This window comes from Spea bombifrons, chromosome 3 (assembly GCF_027358695.1).
Source record: "Spea bombifrons isolate aSpeBom1 chromosome 3, aSpeBom1.2.pri, whole genome shotgun sequence".
Classification (NCBI taxonomy): Eukaryota; Metazoa; Chordata; class Amphibia; order Anura; family Pelobatidae; genus Spea; species Spea bombifrons.
The window spans coordinates 101,317,753-101,337,025 of record NC_071089.1 but is presented as its reverse complement, the minus strand read 5'-3'; the positions used below and the strand labels follow the sequence as shown (position 1 = coordinate 101,337,025).

The 19,273-nt window shown below is 45.2% G+C and overlaps 1 protein-coding gene across 2 annotated transcripts in view; it reads right to left on the bottom strand.

Moving 5' to 3' along the window:
• Window positions 1-19,273, bottom strand: part of INPP5D (inositol polyphosphate-5-phosphatase D) — a 46,299-nt gene that overhangs the window by 15,157 nt on the left and 11,869 nt on the right. For both annotated transcript variants that reach the window (XM_053460930.1, XM_053460932.1), the window contains exons 4-9: window positions 18,583-18,745; window positions 17,748-17,888; window positions 2,572-2,659; window positions 1,354-1,434; window positions 1,187-1,258; window positions 976-1,099 (exon numbers count right to left, since the gene is read on the bottom strand). In XM_053460930.1, coding sequence (XP_053316905.1) covers window positions 976-1,099; window positions 1,187-1,258; window positions 1,354-1,434; window positions 2,572-2,659; window positions 17,748-17,888; window positions 18,583-18,745 — 669 coding nt within the window. The remainder of the gene's footprint in view (window positions 1-975; window positions 1,100-1,186; window positions 1,259-1,353; window positions 1,435-2,571; window positions 2,660-17,747; window positions 17,889-18,582; window positions 18,746-19,273) is intronic.

The window sequence follows — 19,273 nt, the reverse complement described above, 5'->3', positions numbered from 1 at the left end:
ATCCCGCCATCTGCTATGTCCACTTTTCCTGACATCTATATTACTGTTGATAACTCCACTATCCATCCAACAGACCAGGTTCGCTGCCTTGGTGTCACCCTCGACTCTGCTCTCTCCTTCATCCCTCACATCCAGTCCCTCACCAAATCCTGCCGCCTCCACCTGAAAAACATCTCCCGAATCTGCCCTTTCCTCACACAAGATACCACCAAGTTACTAATCCACTCCTTTGTGATATCCCGACTGGATTATTGCAACTCCCTACTAACCGGTCTCCCCCTCTCCCGCCTTTCACCGCTTCAATCTAGCCTCAATCTTTCTCTGCCGCCGCTCCTCATCTGCTGCTCCACTATGCCAATCACTTCACTGGCTCCCCATACCCTTCAGAATCAAATTTAAACTTCTAACCCCGACCTATAGAGCCCTCAACAACTCAGCACCCCCTTATATCCCTACCCTCCTGTTCAAATACATCCCTACCCGCCCTCTTCGTTCCTGTCACGACCTGCTGCTTTCTTCTACTGTTGTTACCTCTTTCCACTCCCGTATTCAGGATTTCACCCATGCCGCTCCCCTCCTGTGGAACCCCTTCCCCGTTCAGTCAGACTTTCAAAACCTCTCTGAAAACCCACTTGTTCAGAGAAGCGTACAACATTGCTTTACTGTACTCCCAACCATCATCCTAATCACAGCCATCGGAACAAACGGCTTCAACACATCAGAAGCAGATCAACTCATCCTCACACAAGCTGTCCTCTCCTATTGTCTCACTCCCCTCAACCACCGACTAGATTGTAAGCTCGCAAGAGCAGGGCCCTCTTCTCCTTTGCACCAGTTTGTTATTGTATGTCTTATTGTATGTGTTTATAAATTAATCTAATGAATGTAACAGCGCTGCGGAATCGGACGGCGCTTTATAAATAAATGTAATGTAATGTAATGACTGCACTCATTGTAACAAACATTAGTACGTACTTTTTTTGCTGGGGTAGAACTTATCATCAGGACCGTCCTTAGATTTTTTGATGATGAGTTTTCCAGTTTCCACATCAACCTTCAGGTGTGTTTTTTGGGATATACCCAGAGAATCTGCTTTAACCTACAAAGAAAGGAAGATCACTGGGGGTTTATTTTGAGCTAAAAAAGTATGCATTTTCATGTGGATATTTGATACAGAAGACACTACCTCAAATACAATGGGTGGGATCAGCGATCGTCTATGCTTCACCACAGTACCATCCGTTATCAAAGTTTTCATCTGAAATAAAAGTAAAATATGATCATGTAAGTTTTAATTTGTACCTTTCCCTTTGAAACATCTGTATGGTGACAGTGATAAAGTCTTGCCCTCACCTTCTCTTCAAGGCCAGAGACTAGGGAAGTGAGCTGGGTTAGTTTACTAATCATATGATTAGTGTTCGAATCACCGGATAGCTGAAAAAGATCAAGATGTATTTAGATAAGGAATATCTAAGTAGAGACATTTTGTGGCCAGTTCCCTCTCTGAGGGGTGCAGTCTAGCACCTAAAGACAAAGAGTCACCTGACATCAATCCCATACAAAAACTATCTATATGTAGTTATAACTACATATTATTTTATATTTTTATATTACATCTTTTTTAAACTGTCCAGTGTGGTTTTAACAAACCTATCAGGGAGCTCATTATATTTACAAATGTCCACAATGTCAATCAATAATGAACTTTTACATGACTAGGCTTTATACCAGAGTAAAATGCCTTACAGGTGCTGAGCGCCAGTGAACACTGCATGGGAGCACGTTCCTGCCACTGATTGGCTGCTTCCAGTAACCAATCAGTGGAAAGAAATGTCGGATCATGTAGTAGATCGGCTGCTGCTGCTGCTGCAGTACGACTGTAGCATCTGTATGAGGTTTGTTTTTATTTTGTTTTCATTTTGGAAGAATGCATATTAAACTGCCCCTTTTATTTACTTTTAAATAAAATCTAGGCCAGCCCTGAACTACATAAACCTCACTATTTGGTATATTAATACTTTCATTTATCCTTTTAAAATATTCATGCAAATATTGTTTTAGCAAACCATTTTGGTTATAGAAAGCATTTCTACTTATTTTTATGATAATTGAACTTATTTTGTAAACTACTTTTATCTTAATTGAATGTGAATGCAAAGTGGTCTTTATTGATCTCATGAGACTAGCTGAGGTTGAGGCTTGGAATCAGTGCTTGCTGTGCTCTGATTTATAGTAATAATAGCAAGAATACATATATCTATATATACATGGAAATGTTCATTTTTTCCCATAAATGTCTATATTTTGTTGTACTAACATACAATAAGTAACACATCCAAGAAACCCAATGTAGTGAAATATCGATCCATGCTTTAATATCATATATATTTCATTCTGTACAATGTACAATTTTCCACTGAAATCTATCTGTATAAGGAGATATACCGGTAATTTATTTGTTTTTATTTATTTTCAGTTCATTATGCTAGGTTCTGTACCAGAAAACCAATGTTGTAAATGCATATTTTTTGACTATAAGCATAGATGTAGAAACTGTGATATAAAACTTACTGGAGATCGCTGCCTAAATCCCGGAGACAGCTGTGAATCAAACGTAGACTGCAGGGACTCCAGGATAGGTAACGTTCGGGTCACCTCACTGAGGAAACACTACGTACTTTAGGAAGGCAGGACAGACAAACTGCTCAGTAGTTCAATAACACATTAAATAAGAACTCTGTATATGCGTTGTTGCCTCTATTTGAAACGTGTAGCTTCATTTGATAGAAAGCTATACCGTAGATGACCACGTGTTGCAAAAGTATTGAATCGCATGCTCTTATATGACTATATGAATCCAGACATTATATGCGTGTATGTGGATTCTCAGCCACTGGCCTTAAAGTGCCAGGGTCAATTTTAATCCTCAGTCTGGTCCTGAGTACCATATCCCCCATAAGAGGTTCTGATTCCCATGCAATCTTATGTATCCAAGCCATTAAAAGTGAAACATATTTTTCACTAGTGCATTATAGTCATGAGATGTGCCACATTTTATGGTATGACTGTGTACCTTTTTATTCAATTTTTTTATGGAACATTTTGCAACAAACCCATTTATACATCGGGCCAAATGCAATCTTGATCATATTATCCCAATTTTTCACCTTAACTCATGCCATTATTTTTTTGTTTCCTATAAATACATTTATTCTGGAACCTTTACTAGTGGAATAGTGACACAGCACGGGTTGTGTTGAAAGCTACAGCTTCTTCTCTGTGCAGTCCATCTTATTTGTTCCTGCATCTTATTTGTTCCTTCAAGTCTGAATAAGCTTCATACCAAAAAGAACAAAAAGAGACAGCGTTTTTCCTCTTATAGGGTGAAATTTTATTCTAACAGTACAAATAACAGCAGGAACAGAGTAGCAGAGATTTGTACCTCAATAAAGCGTTTTAAGAGAACTGAACACATTTGCATATATTTATTATTTTTAAATTGTTTCCGTTTTTTTTTCCAGAAGCTATTTATTTTAAGCCTAGTTGCAGACAGTAAATGTACTGCAATGTTGCTATATTTATGAAAGAGATGATTTTATACGCAAACCCATTGGTCTATATTCATAAAGAGCAATTCTGGTCCTAAATGTTGGAGCAGTACTCAGCAAATGTCAATCTCTTTTGATCCCTCTAGATTGTAAGCTCTTTTGAGCAGGGCCCTCCTCACCTGTTGTTTCTGTAAGTCAAATTGTTATATAATATACTACTTGTTATATACTACTGTCTACCCATTGTATGCCGCTATGGAATATGATGGCGCTATATAATACAATAAATAATAATACCTCGCCAGAACGGTATTACTTCTTTTATCCTGTACTCCAAATAGAAATTTCTGAACATACACATTTACGGTAATTATTAGACTTGTGCATTCGTCTTCGGGCGAACATGAAAACGAGCACGAAGAGGCCGTTTTTTTGTTCGTTCCGAAGGAACGTAGAACAGAATACAGTGCCGGCAAACCGTAGGCGAAGACGAAGACTCACAATCACGAAGAATCGAAGATTCTTCGTGATCGTCTTCGTTTTTGCCGCGCAACCGCCAAAATTTCAAACAGGAGTGAGCTGATCCTCGTCTGTCCAATCAGCTCACTCTTGTGACGTAACGCTAAGGGTCTCGTCCAATGCCTGTGCTGCTGTTTTTTGAATTCTGAAGGCGCCTTTATAAGACCAGAGCTTGCCTGAGAGATCCATTCATTTTTCGCTGTGACTGCTTTGGCAACACTGCTGTGCTGCATCCGAGCGTTACAGAGAGAGATTGTTCTGTTCTGTGTGAGACTGGTAAGCCTTAGCCTGCCATTTCTCACTGTGTACTTCATCCTCACTTCAGTGCTACTTAATTAATATATTTAATAATAATAATTTGATTAATTTAATTTTTTTAAAATTAATTTGTCATCAACTTTAGTGTAAGTGCTGTTGAGTTGACAGTGCACCCAGTGCCTCAGTGGCACTGGGGTGCCCTTGCCCTGGGCTGGCACTAGTGCCTATTGCCTGTCCTGCTTAAATAAATTAAATAGAATTTATAAATTACAATTTAATAGAATCTATAATTTAATAGTTCATTATAATATTATATATATATATATATTTGTCAGTCATATATATATATATACTATAGTATACTAGTGTAGAGTGTACTGTAGACATTCATCTACTAGTGTCTAATTTAAAATCAGTAATATTAATTAATATAATTAATAATTGAATTCATTATAAAATATATATATTTGTCAGTTATAGTTAGTAATAGTATACTAGTGTAGAGTGTACTGTAGACATTCAGAACATCTACTAGTGTCTAATCTAAAATCAGTAATATCAATAATTCTCTAATTCTTTCTTATCTTAATAGTTAATTAAATTAGCTATAAATAAAAGTAATAATATTAATTAATTACTACTAGCGTATAGTTCAGCTAATCTTATTAGTACTGGTGCTGCAGCTCTATAGTTTGTGCTTTGTTTTAGCAACAGTAAGAGACCAAGTCAATTTTTCTTAATTAATCTTTCATTTTATTTCATTTGTTTTGCTCACCTCAGTCCATCAGTGAAGTGAACTTGTTGGGCTAGTGAGTGCAGCCGCATAAGTGCTGTGTTTTTTTTTGATCAGCAAGCAGTGACGTTAACTGTTTTGCAAAGATTTTCTCATTTATTTTACATTTTATTTCAATTTTATTAAAAGTACCCTTAGTGTTTTGCTCACCTCAGTCCATCAGTGAAGTGAACTTGTTGGGCTAGTGAGTGCAGCAAGCAGTGAAGATAACTGTTTTGCTGTGACATTTTATTTTATTTCTAATTCTTTTCAAGAAAAATTGACTGTGACGAGCTGTACTAAGCAAAGCTTCAAGCTACTAGCTGTAGTACTAAAATAATTCTAATCTTCTTTAATCTTAATCTATAATATATTATAAATAATAATATTCTAATTCATAATCTATAATATAAGTAATTCTAATTCTAAATTCTAATTCATAATCTATATTCTTCTATCTATAATACATAATATATAAGTAAATTAGTTCTAATCTATTAATATTATATAACTTAATATTAATTAATAAATCATATACTGAATCTGATTTAACCTCACTTTAGCTTAGTGGGTTTGAGAGCGTCTGCCTAGAGGTAGACTTATAGTAAGGAAATATAGCTTTAGGCTAGCATAGTAGTAGGCTAAGCTCTTAGGCCCGTGTAAATTCAAATTAAAAATAAAATACTGCTAGTTATTAAATAGTTAATCTTGAGTTAATAATTTAAATAACTTTAGGATTTTGGCAGATTGCACACAGCACAGTGCAGTAGTGCATAGTTTTACTTTTTAAGCAGTAGCACTGAAGAGAACTTCCTCTAATTTTTTTGTCTTTAATTCGTTTTTCCTTTTTTTTATTTTTATTTTTTTATTTTTTTTTTATAGTTTTTTAAACACTACACTACACTACACTACACTACACTACACTACACACACAACACAAAATTTGAAATGGATCCTCCTTTTGGGACTAAGGAGGGACAAGCTCCATCTACCACCACCACCACCACCACCAGCACCACCACCAGCACCACCACCAGTTCTAAGATGCAGCCTTTGCGTCAGTCTAGTCGGCCAAGTAGGCCAAGCTCTCGCTTATCATTTGGGGAAGCATTGCTTGAAGGATCATCAAGTAAAGGAAAGGCACCAAAAGCAGGCAGTAGTAGTGCGGCTAGGCCCACAAGCTCTATGGTTTTTTACGGAAAGCCTAAAGCACCAGAAGCACGTTCAAAGTTAAAGGGTAGCACAAGTAGTACCAGCCCAGTGACTAAAAAGAAGTGCCTTTTGCCCCAAGCAGCATCTTCCCCATCCACCAGCAGCATGCAAGGTACCAAGCAGAGCCAAATTAGCAGCAAGACTCAGAGGGGTCCCAAACCAAAGCGATCTCATTCCTTTGTAGGGAAAACCACCACCACCACCCCCACCTCTACCGCCTCTACCACCACTAGTGCTGCGCCTACTGTTCCCACTGGTACCGCCACGCCATGTCCTCCTAGTACCTCTAGCAAGCCACCAAGTCCTTACAAAATTTTTGTAAAGACAGTTAGAGAGAGGGCTACACATAGTGGAACTCCACCTAGCGAGGTAGCAGAGGAGCCTGAGACTGAGAGGCCAAGTGCAGAGTCTATTCTTCCTGCTCGCACTACTACTAGTCACGAGTCTCACGACGATATCAGTCTTAGCTCCAGCCTAGCAGGAATTCCATTCGATCTGGCTAATGAAGAGCTAGACTATGAGCCAGAGGAAGTAGAGGAGATGAGTGGTCAGGAATCAGATTCCTCAGGGAGCAGTGTCCAAATGACTAGTGCACAATTTTCCCCTGAGCCTCCACCTTCTCCGCTACGATCATCACCATCACCACCACCAGCAGCAGCAGCAAAACCTAGCAAATCTAAAGCAATTAGCAGTCCCACTATGGCCAGTACTGTTACCACCAGTCCCACCACCACTAGTTCTGCCTCTGTTCATCCACCCCGAGCAGTAAGAGCAGCACCCAAGGCACACTCCAAGGCTATGCGCGCCCCAATTTGGGAGCACTTTGAAAATGTTGAAGAAGGGCGCTATGGAAAGTGCAAACATTGTGGGAAGCTAATAAGCAGAGGGAAAGTGTCTGGCCATTTTACCAGTGCTAGCATGAAGCATCACCTCAGCACTCAACACAACGCTGTGCTATTGGGGAAAGATGCAGAGGTAAAACTTAGTGCAGGCAGCATAGCTGGTGGCCGTGGAAAAACCCCAACAGCTTCTTCTTCTGAGCCAATAGCAGCAGCAGCAGCAGCAGCAGCAGCAACTAGTGCTGGCAGCCAGAGACCAAGGCAGGTTGGAGCACTGCATGCCCAGCCCACCCTGGAAGAATTTGGGGCATTCCACTCCAAGAGAACGATGCCCAAACAGCAGGCCAATAAAGTAACGCGACTTATTGGTCAGTTCATTGCTGTTGGAGGGGCATCCTTCTCCATGATTGAAGGGGAGCCTTTCAAACAATTGATGGCGGCTGTGGCTCCACAATACACAGTTCCGTCACGTTCCACTTTCAGCAGGAACATTGTCCCCTCGCTGTATCGGTCCTGTGTTGCAGCAGTGAAAGAGGAGCTTTCCAAGGCTGCTGGTCAGTGTGTTCATTTCACTACAGATTTGTGGAGTGCACCTAGCGCCCAGCATGCCTTTCTTTCTTTGACAGCACACTGGTGGCAGCCCGGTGTGTCTAAGGAAGTTGCTGCAGCAGGCTACCGATCATTCCTTCTCCATGCAGAAGTGATGGATGAAAAGCACACTTCCCAAAATATTCTGCATGCGATTAGGAAAATGTTTAGCCTTTGGGTGGGAGCAGAGGCGGGCACCAATGTTGAAGTTGGTTTTGTGGTAACTGACGGAGGTGCCAATATGGTGAAAGCGCTGCGAGATGGTCATATTGTTGGTGTGCGCTGTGCAGCCCACATCATCCATCTTGTAGTGAAGGCAGCAATGTCAGAAGGAACTAATGTGGCAGCAGTAGTTCTGTCCCGCTGCAGAAAGATCGCTGGGCACTTTCACCATAGTGTTAAGGCTAGCCAACTTTTGAGGGAAGAGCAAGAGAGGTCAGGTCTTCCCGTACACTGCCTACGTCAGGATGTCAGTACACGGTGGAACTCCACGTTAGACATGCTAGAGAGGATTTTGGAGCAGCAGAGGGCAATCCATAATCTTGCCTCAGAGCACAATATAGGGATTACCTCTCCATTGAATAGGGAGGATTGGACAGTGATCGCCCAGCTAGTGGCAGTCCTTAAACCATTCAGGGATGCCACAGAAAATTTAAGCTCAAACACTGCCAGTCTGGCCCAGGTAATCCCAGTGTTCTCCCATCTAGGCAGCAAGATGGATGTGTTCCTTGGAAACCGTGAGGCTGTTCAAGGTGGCACTCTACATCCTGACGTAGCAGCCATAGTCAGGAAGCTGAAGGATCTGCTAAAAGTACACCTTCGCAAGCGAATGGAAGAGAGTCCCGAAATGATGCTAGCGTGCCTTTGTGATCCAAGAATTAAGGGAAAGCTAGCTTTGAAATTCAATGTTCTCAGTAGCTACCGGGAGCAATTGGTCAACAAGGTGCGTGACTGGCAGCGTAAAATGGGAATGCTGTCCGAGGAGGGTGAGGTGCAGGAGGAGGAAGAGATGATGTGGTCTGCTACCCCTAGCAGCAGCATCAGCAGCAGTGCCACAAGCAGCACAACACAGCTGAGTGGAGCAGCTGCGTTTTGGGAAGAGGCACTTGGCAGTATAGTTGGACCATCTGACAGAGCTAGCAGCAGAAAGGAGAGTAGTGCTGCTGAAATGGTCAAACTTTACCTCTGTGAAGTTCCTTCTGCTCCTAATGTTGATCCTCTTAGCTACTGGGATGAAAAGAAGAGTGTGTGGCCTGCACTCTCATGGGTTGCGCAGCAGCTTCTATCATGTCCGCCAACCACTGTTCAAAGTGAGCGCGTGTTTTCTATGACTGGAAACATACTGAGTCCACAGCGCTCACGCATGGCACCTCATCTCATGGAGCAGATTGCCTTTCTTAAATTCAATCTGCCCAAATTGGGTTACCCAGCTCTTAGCTTGGAAAGTTAAATTTTTTCTCTCTAATGTTTAAGGTAGTTTCTCCCCCTGGTTGCACTTGCTGCGGTGTGGCAATGCCTGCTACCTCCGCTGGTGTAGCCAATTTACGCTAGGGCCTAGTGTCTGAGCTCTGTAAGTCCGCTCCCAAACGCCTAGGACTGACAGTCTTTGGATGCTTTGCCCTGGGGTGAAACAGGTGAGTGGGTCGCCAATTGCCCACTCATTCACCTTTTTCCGTTTCCAACGCTGCTGCTGGTGGTGGTGCCAGTATCTTTTGCCAGTTCGCTTCCTGGCTGAAATCATGCCTCAGATGTCCCTAATGGAAAGGGTAGTTTCTCCCCCCTGGTTGCACTTGCTGCGGTGTGGCAATGCCTGCTACCTCCGCTGGTGTAGCCAATTTACGCTAGGGCCTAGTGTCTGAGCTCTGTAAGTCCGCTCCCAAACGCCTAGGACTGACAGTCTTTGGATGCTTTGCCCTGGGGTGAAACAGGTGAGTGGGTCGTCAATTGCCCACTCATTCACCTTTTTCCGTTTCCAACGCTGCTGCTGGTGGTGGTGCCAGTATCTTTTGCCAGTTCGCTTCCTGGCTGAAATCATGCCTCAGATGTCCCTAATGGAAAGGGTAGTTTCTCCCCCCTGGTTGCACTTGCTGCGGTGTGGCAACGCCTGCTACCTCCGCCGGTGTAGCTAGCTTATGCTAGGGCCTTGTGTCTGAGTTCTGTAGGTCTGCTCCCAAACGCCAAGGACTGACAGTGCTTGGATGCTTTGCCCTGGGGTGAAACAGGTGAGCGGGTCGTCAATTGCCCACTCATTCGCCTTTTCCAATTCTGCTGCTGCTGGTGGTGGTGCCAGTGTCTCTCTTCAATGCCAGTTCGCTTCCTGGCTAGTGTCATGCCTCGAATGTCCCTGATGGTGAGGGTAGTTTCTCCCCCCTGGTTGCACTTGCTGCGGTGTGGCAACGCCTGCTACCTCCGCCAATGTAGCCAGCTTACGCTAGGGCCTTGTGTCTGAGCTCTGGAAGTCCGCTCCCAAACGCCAAGGACTGACAGTGTTTGGATGCTTTGCCCTGGGGTGAAACAGGTGAGCGGGTCGTCAATTGCCCACTCATTCGCCTTTTCCAATTCTGCTGCTGCTGGTGGTGGTGCCAGTGTCTCTCTTCAATGCCAGTTCGCTTCCTGGCTAGTGTCATGCCTCGAATGTCCCTGATGGTGAGGGTAGTTTCTCCCCCCTGGTTGCACTTGCTGCGGTGTGGCAACGCCTGCTACCTCCGCCAATGTAGCCAGCTTACGCTAGGGCCTTGTGTCTGAGCTCTGGAAGTCCGCTCCCAAACGCCAAGGACTGACAGTCTTTGGATGCTTTGCCCTGGGGTGAAACAGGTGAGCGGGTCGTCAATTGCCCACTCATTCGCCTTTTCCAATGCTGCTGCTGGTGGTGGTGCCAGTGTCTCTTCTCTGCCAGTTCGCTTCCTGGCTAGTGTCATGCCTCAAATGTCCCTTATGGTAAGGGCAGTTTCTCCCCCCTGGTTGCACTTGCTGCGGTGTGGCAACGCCTGCTACCTCCGCCAATGTAGCCAGCTTACGCTAGGGCCTTGTGTCTGAGTTCTGGAAGTCCGCTCCCAAACGCCAAGGACTGACAGTCTTTGGATGCTTTGCCCTGGGGTGAAACAGGTGAGCGGGTCGTCAATTGCCCACTCATTTGCCTTTTCCAATGCTGCTGCTGCTGCTGCTGCTGCTGCTGCTGGTGGTGCCAGCATCTCTTCTCTGCCAGTTCGCTTCCTGGCTAGTGTCATGCCTTAATTGTCCCTTATGGTAAGGGCAGTTTCTCCCCCCTGGTTGCACTTGCTGCGGTGTGGCAACGCCTGCTACCTCCGCCAATGTAGCCAGCTTACGCTAGGGCCTTGTGTCTGAGCTCTGGAAGTCCGCTCCCAAACGCCAAGGACTGACAGTCTTTGGATGCTTTGCCCTGGGGTGAAACAGGTGAGCGGGTTGTCAATTGCCCACTCATTTGCCTTTTCCAATGCTGCTGCTGCTGCTGCTGCTGCTGCTGCTGGTGGTGCCAGCATCTCTTCTCTGCCAGTTCGCTTCCTGGCTAGTGTCATGCCTTAATTGTCCCTTATGGTAAGGGCAGTTTCTCCCCCCTGGCTGCCTCTGTTTGCGGTGTGGCAACGCCTGCTACCTCCGCCGGAGTGGCCAGCTTACGCTAGGGCCTTGTGTCTGAGCTCTGGAAGTCCGCTCCCAAACGCCAAGGACTGACAGTGTTTGGATGCTTTGCCCTGGGGTGAAACAGGTGAGTGGGTCGCCAATTGCCCACTCATTCGCCTTTTCAATGCTGCTGCTGGTGGTGGTGCCAGCATCTCTTCTCTGCCAGTTCGCTTCCTGGCTAGAGTCATGCCCAAAATGTCCCTAGTGGTAAGGGCAGTTTCTCCCCCCTGGCTGCCTCTGTCTGCGGTGTGGCAACGCCTGCTACCTCCGCCGGAGTGGCCAGCTTACGCTAGGGCCTAGTGTCTGAGCTCTGGAAGTCTGCTGCCAAACGTCTAAGACTGACAGTGTTTGGGTGCTTTGCCCTGGGGTGAAACAGGTGAGTGGGTCGCCAATTGCCCACTCATTCGCCTTTCCCAATTCTGCTGCTGCTGCTGCTGCTGGTGGTGGTGCCAGTGTCTCTTCGATGCCAGTTCGCTTCCTGGCTAGTGTCATGAATCAAATGTCCCTAATGGTAAGGGCAGTTTCTCCCCCCTGGCTGCCTCTGTCTGCGGTGTGGCAACGCCTGCTACCTCCGCCGGAGTGGCCAGCTTACGCTAGGGCCTAGTGTCTGAGCTCTGGAAGTCTGCTGCCAAACGTCTAAGACTGACAGTGTTTGGGTGCTTTGCCCTGGGGTGAAACAGGTGAGTGGGTCGCCAATTGCCCACTCATTCGCCTTTCCCAATTCTGCTGCTGCTGCTGCTGCTGGTGGTGGTGCCAGTGTCTCTTCGATGCCTGTTCGCTTCCTGGCTAGTGTCATGAATCAAATGTCCCTAATGGTAAGGGCAGTTTCTCCCCCCTGGCTGCCTCTGTCTGCGGTGTGGCAACGCCTGCTACCTCCGCCGGAGTGGCCAGCTTACGCTAGGGCCTAGTGTCTGAGCTCTGGAAGTCTGCTGCCAAACGTCTAAGACTGACAGTGTTTGGGTGCTTTGCCCTGGGGTGAAACAGGTGAGTGGGTCGCCAATTGCCCACTCATTCGCCTTTCCCAATTCTGCTGCTGCTGCTGCTGCTGGTGGTGGTGCCAGTGTCTCTTCGATGCCAGTTCGCTTCCTGGCTAGTGTCATGAATCAAATGTCCCTAATGGTAAGGGCAGTTTCTCCCCCCTGGCTGCCTCTGTCTGCGGTGTGGCAACGCCTGCTACCTCCGCCGGAGTGGCCAGCTTACGCTAGGGCCTTGTGTCTGAGCTCTGGAAGTCTGCTGCCAAACGTTTAAGACTGACAGTGTTTGGGTGCTTTGCCCTGGGGTGAAACAGGTGAGTGGGTCGCCAATTGCCCACTCATTCGCCTTTTCAGTTTTCAATGCTGCTGCTGGTGGTGGTGCCAGCATCTCTTCTCTGCCAGTTCGCTTCCTGGCTAGAGTCATGCCCAAAATGTCCCTAATGGTAAGGGCAGTTTCTCCCCCCTGGCTGCCTCTGTTTGCGGTGTGGCAACGCCTGCTACCTCCGCCGGAGTGGCCAGCTTACGCTAGGGCCTTGTGTCTGAGCTCTGGAAGTCTGCTGCCAAACGTCTAAGACTGACAGTGTTTGGGTGCTTTGCCCTGGGGTGAAACAGGTGAGTGGGTCGCCAATTGCCCACTCATTCGCCTTTCCCATTTTTCAATGCTGCTGCTGGTGGTGGTGCCAGCATCTCTTCTCTGCCAGTTCGCTTCCTGGCTAGAGTCATGCCCAAAATGTCCCTAATGGTAAGGGCAGTTTCTCCCCCCTGGCTGCCTCTGTTTGCGGTGTGGCAACGCCTGCTACCTCCGCCGGAGTGGCCAGCTTACGCTAGGGCCTTGTGTCTGAGCTCTGGAAGTCTGCTGCCAAACGTCTAAGACTGACAGTGTTTGGGTGCTTTGCCCTGGGGTGAAACAGGTGAGTGGGTCGCCAATTGCCCACTCATTCGCCTTTCCCATTTTTCAATGCTGCTGCTGGTGGTGGTGCCAGCATCTCTTCTCTGCCAGTTCGCTTCCTGGCTAGAGTCATGCCCAAAATGTCCCTAATGGTAAGGGCAGTTTCTCCCCCCTGGCTGCCTCTGTTTGCGGTGTGGCAACGCCTGCTACCTCCGCCGGAGTGGCCAGCTTACGCTAGGGCCTTGTGTCTGAGCTCTGGAAGTCTGCTGCCAAACGTCTAAGACTGACAGTGTTTGGGTGCTTTGCCCTGGGGTGAAACAGGTGAGTGGGTCGCCAATTGCCCACTCATTCGCCTTTCCCATTTTTCAATGCTGCTGCTGGTGGTGGTGCCAGCATCTCTTCTCTGCCAGTTCGCTTCCTGGCTAGAGTCATGCCCAAAATGTCCCTAATGGTAAGGGCAGTTTCTCCCCCCTGGCTGCCTCTGTTTGCGGTGTGGCAACGCCTGCTACCTCCGCCGGAGTGGCCAGCTTACGCTAGGGCCTTGTGTCTGAGCTCTGGAAGTCTGCTGCCAAACGTTTAAGACTGACAGTGTTTGGGTGCTTTGCCCTGGGGTGAAACAGGTGAGTGGGTCGCCAATTGCCCACTCATTCGCCTTTCCCATTTTTCAATGCTGCTGCTGGTGGTGGTGCCAGCATCTCTTCTCTGCCAGTTCGCTTCCTGGCTAGAGTCATGCCCAAAATGTCCCTAATGGTAAGGGCAGTTTCTCCCCCCTGGCTGCCTCTGTTTGCGGTGTGGCAACGCCTGCTACCTCCGCCGGAGTGGCCAGCTTACGCTAGGGCCTTGTGTCTGAGCTCTGGAAGTCTGCTGCCAAACGTCTAAGACTGACAGTGTTTGGGTGCTTTGCCCTGGGGTGAAACAGGTGAGTGGGTCGCCAATTGCCCACTCATTCGCCTTTCCCATTTTTCAATGCTGCTGCTGGTGGTGGTGCCAGCATCTCTTCTCTGCCAGTTCGCTTCCTGGCTAGAGTCATGCCCAAAATGTCCCTAATGGTAAGGGCAGTTTCTCCCCCCTGGCTGCCTCTGTTTGCGGTGTGGCAACGCCTGCTACCTCCGCCGGAGTGGCCAGCTTACGCTAGGGCCTTGTGTCTGAGCTCTGGAAGTCTGCTGCCAAACGTCTAAGACTGACAGTGTTTGGGTGCTTTGCCCTGGGGTGAAACAGGTGAGCGGGTCGCCAATTGCCCACTCATTTGCCTTTCCCATTTCCTTTTCCATTTCATTATTTTCCTTCTGATACACAACCAACCAAACATAACACACACAATAACACATATAACACATATAACACACAGTGACATCACACATAACACACATACACACACACTTACAATGCACAAAACACAAGGACCTTTTCCTTGTTATTTGCCCTGGCCTTCACTCACTAATAGCATTACATTAACACTATAACTCACACTTCACCCTATAACATTTTTCCATCCACATACCTGCCAACAGACCCAACTTTTTCAGGGACAGTCCTGCTTTTTTCCAGTCCTGTCCCATCTAATTTAGCTAAACTAGGTATGCAAAATGCAAATACACATAGGTAGGTATAGCTCGGTAGGTAACGCTACTATAAACATTTAATAAATATAATCAAGTACTAAATAATAAATCTAACTTTAAAATACATTTAAATAAACCCCTATTTTTTTTTAAAAAAAAACATTAAAATTAAATTATTATTATTTAGACATAATCCATCTTTAACCAAACCAGTGCACTGCTACTAATCTTAAACATAACCGTACATTAACCCTAAGCTATTTTTTAGTTCTTGTCCAACATTTTTCCATCAGCATACCTGCCAACACACCCAAGATTTTGGTGGACAGTCCTGCTATTTTCCAGTCCTGTCCAATAAGTAAGTTGGGTTGTTGCAAAGTATGCCATTGTAAATAGGTAGCAAATGTTAGGCATGTAAAGTGGTCCAAAATCAATTTAAAAATGTAAAATATTCCCTATTCTTTTATTAAACATCTATGGACAGTACACCTCGGTATGTGTGTGCAACTCTATTGGTCGTTTCGGCAGGGGGCTCGCCTGCCATCAACGAATGAAGTGCATTCTGCAGTTCTGCAATTCACTCGTTGATGCCAGACCAGCCCCCTGCCGAAACGACCAATAGAGCTGCACACACGTACCTTCACGGCAGCTGCTGCTGCTGTGATGTGTTATTAACCCCGTATTAACCCCTGCTAGGCAACCAGGAAGAAAACGAAGATTAAACGAGCACGAAGAATGTCCGCGAATATTCGCCCGAAGAGAAGACAGGAACGGGCGAATATTCGCGGAATACGAAGATTTTTTTTTCCCCGAAGACGAGCACGAAGACGAACACGAAGAGCCCCCTGGTGCCCAAGTCTAGTAATTATTAAGATGTACTACTACGATACTTTATACACTGAAATCCTGTAGCTAGTTATGTTTTCTTATGTGTATTGTTTTTTATGAAAAATATATTAGCTTCGTATGCATTTGACACGGGTTCTTTATATACTTTTTTCTGCTTGCGGTGGGCCACTACAAATGCTGTTCAGCAGATCAATGTACAATGTCCCAATATACAAAGTATATGTCAAACACTATTTGTGTCTATGGGTACCCAGTGGATCACGTGTTATAAGTGAGTGTTATAAGCTTCCGGTATTTGCAAGCATTGAGATAACATGAGATGAGGTTTTGTGTGGGATGACATGCAGAGTTGACCTACTAAACCTTGATCAGCTTTGATTACGCCTACTTTTCCATTGTTTTTTCCTCTCTGCCTTTACCCCATTAGCAGCCATTTCACATCTCAACCTCTTCACATCTTTTACCTGTCAGAATAAACTAGATGTACAGAATGTTTCTTATCTGCCGTCAAATTCTATATATCGAAGTTTCTATGGTCTTTTCATCGTAGAATTCAGAGGAATGGTCTGATCAGCAGGAACTTTGTGTCACGTTCTACCCAGGCTGCGGAGCTGCATATCTATCTTGCTTCAGTTTTTCTGTTTTGCTTTAATCCATTCCTGGATTTCCTTATGCTCTGTTCTGATCTTCCATTCCTTGCTTTTAGTTCTGCTCTTTGCTTCAGCTCTGTTTCCTTTATAAGGTGTGCCCCACCCCATGTGTTCTGTTTGTCTCAGTCTGCAGTCTACAGGTATGTCTCTCATTGTTATGTGTTTGGGTTTCATGTTTGGTTTGTTTCGTACCACTGTCAGCAGGTTTTTAGCGTTAGGACCCACCGTCATTGGAGTACTTTGGCGTAGTGGAGGGCTAAGCATACTATGGCCATAAGATATGATGGAATCTCCAATAGTTATCATACAGTCCTAGGCTAGTTCCTGTATTTTATGTGTGTCAGTCTGATGTAACCTGTATCCCCGGCAGCGGGGTGTCCTGTCTCGTATCCCCGGCAGCGGGGTGTCCTGTCTCGTATCCCCGGCAGCGGGGTGTCCTGTCTCGTATCCCCGGCAGCGGGGTGTCCTATATTATGTATGTCTTGTCTGGTTATGTTTCTTCCTTGGTCTCTCTGTATCTTGCTTGCTCTGTCCCCTGTGGTAACTTGTCTTGTCCCCAAAAACAAAGGGAATAGGTTAAGGTGGGCATTCTTAGAATCCTTCCCTCCCACAGTTCACTAAAGGAAGTGATGAAACAGGATGTGATGTCAAATGAACGGTATATAATATAATACCACACATGGACTCCTTCAGTTCTTTTTCCTTTTCCTCCATGGTGGATGTGGTAAGAGTCAGCTCCCAGCAGTGAGCTATTATCGGATATGGAGGCTTAATATTGGGTGAGATCAAATTGTGTTGAAGGGAATTGTTATATGTATAGCGAGAGAGATAAAAGGGGGTTGTTGTCCTGTGGGGTTTGGCTATGCGTGTGTATATGAGATACATGTGTTTGCTGTGTTGTTACCTTATAATAAATACCTTTGAATGTAGACGAACCTTTGTGAGATATATTTTTATATTTGGGTTAAACACCACATCCCCCTTGCTTGTTTTGCTTCTGCTATATCCTTTGCTTAGCTTCCATACTCCCAGCCTGCAGCATCCTGCACATGAGTTTAGTGCTCTGTCTCATGCTTGTTCCAGGGTGCCTGCAGGATATCACTTTGTTTCATTTTGGATTACATCTGCTGCTATGTCAGGGCGCTGGTATGTGGCTGCACAACTCTAGGTGCTTAACACCCGGGTGAGTGCGCTCGCCCTGTACCAGGTCCTGTCCAACTCTGCTACTGCACCGTAACTCCTACACACAATCTTTGGGCGCACTGAGCAAATGCAGTCATCTGTATGGACCCGGTTCCGTGACACTTTGCTCTGCTTGCTACGTTGACTCGAATTTGGCAACACAACTGCTCTTACATACACTTATATTCTATGTTAACTATACAGTGTTTACAAGATTTTTTTTTTTTTTATCCTTTTTTTCCCCCCCCAGTCCAATAGGCACTTACCTGTAAAGGCCAGAACACAAAGTCATTAGAAGCTTTTTCAGTTGAGGGAGACTCTGGCACCCATTCCGTGCCATCTCACAATCACTACTGATGTGGAGAGACAGATACTGACGTATAGCCTGCAAATGTTCCTCAGGAACCCTGCATGTTGGGAAATGTTTAACAGTTTAGCACGACAACAAATGAAAATATAATTTTAAAAAATTGAGAGTAAAATAAGATTAGGCTAATAAGGTTATGCATAAAGGCTATATAGTGTGTCCATTACATTACATTTGTATTATTGCCCTTAGCTGTATGCGTAGGGTTGTACACCTCTCCCAGAATTGACATATTACAATGGACCAATAGGACTCAGTGTATTATTATGCGCTTTATTTAAGCTATTGCTAACAACATGTTCTTGGATCAGGCTCACTTGCAAAATGAAAAATTAGGCAATGTGGGCATTAAGAAATGACCAATATTTATGAGGCAAAGTGACACTCCAGTGTCCAGGCTGCGCTTAAAACTAAATATACATATTAAAGTACTTTGTAGTACCTTAATATGCATTATTTTAAACCTCTCTGTCTTTGAGAGAATCTGCGGCTCTGAGGCTGGAGCAGAATAGCCTCCACGGCTGTCACATTGGTAAGAGGCCAATCAGAGGCAGGAAAGTAGTCCCATTGAAATCAATGGCAGCACTTACCACATATGGGGCTTATGTCTAGAGGGGGCACCATATAAATGGAAGAGGAAAACATAGCTATCGTATGCATTGAGGGTCATATGATAGGTGGTGTGTCCCTCTGGAGTCCATCATTAATACCTACAAAAGGAGAGCAGCACATACCCACGGCTGTCAATATCCTGAAGCCTTTGTAGCAGAGTTTCTGAGAGGAGAAGGGAAGAATTCCCGAGGGCAGGTTTCTCCAAAGTCATCTGAATTTCCTTGATATCTGCTGATACCAAGGTAGAGGCAAAGTTTCTTGGTGGCACATCTGGGGGAGCTTGTTCTGTGAGCAAAGATACAGTCTGAATAATCCAACTTTGTACACACTGCTCAGTGCATGTGTAACAAGCTGTGACATGTAGAAGTCATGTGTGTTCAGGTATGCAGAGCTCATCTAGTAACACGATTCCCTGCTAATATGATCTATAGATCACAAAATAAATAAATAGAAATGCAAAGGTAGGCTTATCATGCACATAGATCACAGGTCACTAAATTTTCTAAAAGGCCTGACCTGCCAGAAATATAAAAGATGCATTTGATATTAAATGCAGGATATACCGTAATAACTACTGCACCAGACTGAAGACAGCTTTAAAATCATATAACATCACATAATTTGCCATGTCCTTATAATTAACATGTCCTTAAAACAATCATATTAATTATGTTTATTGCTATTTCTTCTTTAAAATCTGCACGTTTAAGCATGATGGGAGCTGCCATTTACAGAATATGGTGTACATTTACTGCATCCATGATGCCAATAAGAGACTGAGAGACAAGTACCGCGGAGACATTACTTTTGGAA